A 5,000-nucleotide genomic window follows, 5' to 3' on the forward strand; every position below is an offset into this window, starting at 1 on the left:
CCCCCACCCTCCAGAAACCTCCCACCACCTCACACCAACCCCTCCTCGCTCCCTCCACCTCCCCCCTCCCTCCTCGCTCCCTCCACCTCCCCCCTCCCTCCTCCCTCCCTCCACCTCCCTCCTCCCTCCACCCTCCTATCCATAAGCCTCCTCCTCCATTCAGTCTGCACATCCCCTCTCTCCGTCCCACCCCCCTCCCATACGCCCCCTCCTCCATTCAGTCTCCTCCCCCTCCCACCTCCCACCTCCCCTCTCCCCTCTCCCCTGCTCCTCCCCGCCCCTTGATACTGGGCATCGCAGCGGCAACCTTGCAAGTGGCATTTCGTGTGGCGAAAGATGTAATTTTGCGCGCTGTTCGCCCAGCCGCTCTACCGCTGCCTCCGTCTCCCTCTTCCGTTTTCACCGCAAACTGCTTTCCTTGCTTTTTCATTCCGTTATTTTCATCTCCTACAGCTGGTGGTGCCTACGTGGATGAGAATAGATAAATCCTATTTACTATTTACTACTCCTATTTACTTCTCGGTCGACCGGCGTGCCCAGCTGCATGAGGTCAGACCTTATCTCCGGCTTGCGAGTCCACGATCGGAACAGCTGACGAATAAAGCCATTCAAAATACCCTCTTATTGATCTCTAACAGGGAAAATATTCTCGTGTAAATTCAAAACTCTCACGTCAAGGGATTAATGGTGATTACTGATGATGACAACGATGAGAAATAATGATTTTGATGATGATTATTGATGATGATGATGATTACTATAACAACTACTACTACCACTACTACCTCCACTACTACAACTACAACTACAAATAATAATAATAATGATAACAATAATAACGCCAATGATGCTGCTGCGCCAGAGGCAAGCGTGCAGTGCCGCACCGTGCCAGGCCGGCGCGGCGCAGGCGGGCGCTGGCGGGCCGCCCCCGAGGGGAGGCGTGCTGCGGCCGACGGAGAACTGACGTACCTATTTTGTTGAGGTCCGGGAGCGGGAAGTGCTTGATGTTCTGGTTGAGCTGCTCCTGGAAGTAATCCACGATGCCCTGCAGCACCTTCCTCAAGTTGGACACCTGCAACAGGAACAGCGGTCGTGGTTATTCATCGTGGCATTCGCAGAGGGCGGCGTCGTGCAGCCGGTCTTTATCGCAATTGCATGCATTTGCAATTCCTCACCACGAACCCTTTGCCTTTGCCTTATTGTGAATGTTTTTCTCTCTCTCTTTTAAATTTATATGATTCTCTCTCTCTAAGCTCAATGAAGCATAAAAAATAAATTCTACCTTCGACGAGGAATTCATATAAACGACCTGTATCAATATACAACAACAAAAACGTTCAGAGTCGATAAACCCTTAAATACTTTCATTTGTCTATATCGTTCCAAGCGCCTTTAAAGTCTTGAATATAAATTAGCTCGATCACATTGCGCTTATACTGTAAACTAGCAATGATTGGTAATATTTACTACAACCTGCTTATAATAAAATCCCCCCTCATAGTGAAATAATAATAACAACATGAAGACTTAGAGAACTACATGACAACAACAACGGTAATAATAGTAATAGTAATAACAACATTAATAACAACAAAAATAATGACAACGATAATAATAATAAAACATTGACATAATAATAATAATATTGGCATAATAATAACAATGCTATTATCAAAAGCATAGTAATCATAACAACAACAATAGTATAAACATATTGACAGCAACAACAGTAATGATAACAAGGTCAAAAGAGACAGTAAATATAATCCACAACAGCTTAAGTACAGTAATAACAGCTGTGCACACACATGCCCATCCCATCCCTGGTGGATGATCCTAGAAAACAAGAGAGTAAATTTCCCCAACGCAAGCACGCACTCCCGCGGAGCACGGCCACACAGCCATGGCTAGGGAGTCCCCCGCAGAGCGCAGAAAGACTGAGGTACTACATGTTAGAATAAATCAACAGAAGTAATGGCCTCTACAGGACCTCTCAAGTAACCAGGAGCAGGGGGAGGCAGGAGGCTTCAGGGATCGGGAGGGGGGGGGGGGTCTGGTAAGTACACGTTCAGGGCAAGGAGCGTATGGTTACCGAGGTGCAACGGACGCCGCAGAATGTAACAGGTCGTCTGGCCCGCGGCACCCCCACGCCATCGCTCACCCCTACCGTGAAATGTGCCAAAAGGAGACTGACTACCGCAGCGTTGTTTTGCATAGGGATCCCTTCTGCATAATCGCTGGTACTTTGCTTCTAGAGCGCGTGTGTGCGACGTCTATCTTAAAAACTACATTTTCTTTATCCTGGAGAGATGGTCCACGTGAGTGTGCAAAAGGATAGCATGTGGAAAATATAATTCTTGCCCCGAATCTTGAGAGTGACAATAGCAACAGTGTGACACGGAACCTCCTTCGGGAATCCTTCATGATCAGTCCTCGATAATACACCGTTTCTCGCTGGTGTGTCCAATGCATCCTTCGCAGGACATGTCAAGCCTTAGGGTTAATGGGAGCGCCTGTGGGATTGTCGCGCCGTAGGAGGTGAAGCGATCTTTTGGGGTGGGCTCTACATAGCCACCGGCAGGAACATGCTCCTACTGCTATCCTGCACAGGAGGAGGAGGACGAGGCTGACGCGAGGGGCAGCAGGGCGAGGAAGGGAGTGGCCCGGGGTGGGTGTCCTCTGCTGACCTGCCCGCTGGTGGACCTCCTGCCTCCCCCCTTCCCCCATGCCTCCCCCGATCCGACCCTACACCTTCCCGCCCACCATTCCCTCCCGCCGCACGCCATACACTTGTCCTGCTCATGACTGCACACCATCCCATGCCCGCTCCTTCCTCGCCTCTTACCTCGCGTCCCACCAGTCTACTCAACACAAACTTACGGAAGGCTGATACTTTCATTATGTCCCCTTTTCAGCTTTTTTATTATCATTGACCTTTCTTATTTTCGCCCTTAATTTACTTTATCTCCCCTTTCTTCATCTATCATTTTCTCCCGTTCTACCGTTCCTACCATGACATCCATTATGTGGCTAAGGTGATCATTTTCGTTCGAGTTTCTATAACATTTCATTCGTAATGGACTCGTACGTAAAGGACTTTTCTCCTTTCACACTAATTCACTTTGTTGCCTTGCAATTTACCTCTCATTACTATTCTTCCTTCTCCTTCTTCTCCGTTTCTGTCTCCTTCCACTTCTCCTTCACCTCCCTTCGTGCCACGTCCCCTTACGGCTGGACAAAGGTGTAAATAACTACGTATTTCTTTTCCTTTGCCCCCCTTACCCCTCGGACGTAGCAGCAGTCCACTGCTATACGGCATCGCACCCACACGCCACCGCAGCGAACGGCCAATAAAAGTGTAACTTGACCGTCTCACTTTTCAGAGGGGGGAAAGGGGAGTACGGAGGTGGGGGGTGGCTGGAGGAGAAGAGGGATAGAGGTGGAAGAGGGGAGGAGGAGAGAGGGATAGAGAAGGAAGAGGGGAAGAGGAGAGAGGGATAGAAGAGGAAGAGGAGAGAGGGATAGAGGAGGAGAGAGGGATAGAGGAGGAAGAGGAGAGAGGGATAGAGGAGGGAGAGGGGAGGAAAAGAGGAGAGGGGAGGAAAAGAGGAGAGGGGAGGAAAAGAGGAGAGGGGAGGAAAAGAGGAGAGGGGAGGCAGAGAGGGGAGAGGGGAGGCAGAGATAGGGAGAGGGGGAGAGGGGAGGAGGGGAGGAGTAAAGGAGAGAAGCGTTGTGGAGGTAGAGAGAGAAATGCAGAGAGGGGGAAAGAAGGATGGAGGGAGAGAGAAAGGACAGGTGGAAGAGAGGGGAGAGCACGGTAAAGAAGCAAGTAAAGAAGCATGTAGAGAAGGTTGGAGGAGCAAGAAGAGGTGGGTGAAGGACCAAGAGAAGAAGGGTGGGGAACCAAGAAGTGGGTGGAGAAGCAAGAGACGTTTGGAGGAACAAGAGGGTAGGAGTGGAGGAGCAAGAGAAGTTTGGAGGAGCAAGAGGAAAAGGGTGGAGGAGCAAGAAGAGAAGGGTGGAGTAGCAAAGGAGAGGTGGGTGGAGTAAGGAGACCGGTGGATGCAAGGAGGGAAAAGTCCATCGTCCTGCCCAGAGTCCGCCCGGCCCTGCCCCCCTCAGCACCGTGGGCTCGCGTGCCGTGGCAAAACGAAGAAAGAAGCTAAGAATACAGACAGACAGACTGAGAGGAACTGAAAAGACTTCAACTGACAAGCAAAGCCTAGGAAAACATTGGGCATCTCTCAGAGGAGAATCCCTGGTGGCGCGAAGGAAAAACGACGGGAAACCCACTAGGAATCCGAGTAGGTGTGCTCTGGCAATGGGTATACTGTAGTGTGTTGTAGCGTGCTGTAGAGACTGTGTGGGCCGCCAGCAGGACCGGTCCAGCTCGGCCACCGTACATCATCGCTCTCATCTGGGGCCCATCTCCCACACTCCGAACTCAGGCGAACTCTAGACTAGACTATCTACTCGCTGCCCTGCCTGTCTATGGATATACCTGGACTTTTTAGTTAGCTTTACCTCTTTATATATTTCTACTCTTTCTATCTATTCATTCCCCCGCCCCCCGACCAAGTCTCTTTCCTACTTCTACCATCTTTACCTCTTCCTAACCTGCTTGCGTCTCCCCGCCCTCTTTAGCCTCGGTTATACCCTTCCCGCGTAAACCGTCTCCTTCCTCGCCGGCCCGGACTGACCACCGCCACTGAACTTGCCCGTACATTACTCCAACGATCACTATCTGACAGTGAACACCGCCTATGGCTTTCATCTCCCGTTGGTTCTTGCAATCGCAGTGCCTACCCCCATACTCTCTTAAAAGTCACTTCAAGCAACTCCTAAAACCATCAGCTCTCCACCCCCGCCCCTGTTCGCCCGTCGCCCGATGACGCAACAGGAACGGCAAAGGAGCGAACGAACCGCCCCCTCGCCACTATGGGTGGGATAGCAACAACGGCGGGGACGTCTTCTTCCCTGACTCAGCGCCTGTATTTTTT

The 5,000-nt window shown here is 50.8% G+C and overlaps 1 protein-coding gene across 2 annotated transcripts in view; it reads right to left on the reverse strand.

Moving 5' to 3' along the window:
* LOC125027135 (protein Hook homolog 3-like) overlaps positions 1 to 5,000 on the reverse strand; it is a 149,149-nt gene that overhangs the window by 86,451 nt on the left and 57,698 nt on the right. For both annotated transcript variants that reach the window (XM_047616034.1, XM_047616120.1), the window contains exon 4: positions 970 to 1,072. In XM_047616034.1, coding sequence (XP_047471990.1) covers positions 970 to 1,072 — 103 coding nt within the window. The remainder of the gene's footprint in view (positions 1 to 969; positions 1,073 to 5,000) is intronic.

This window comes from Penaeus chinensis, chromosome 1 (assembly GCF_019202785.1).
Source record: "Penaeus chinensis breed Huanghai No. 1 chromosome 1, ASM1920278v2, whole genome shotgun sequence".
In the NCBI taxonomy this organism is placed as follows: domain Eukaryota; kingdom Metazoa; phylum Arthropoda; class Malacostraca; order Decapoda; family Penaeidae; genus Penaeus; species Penaeus chinensis.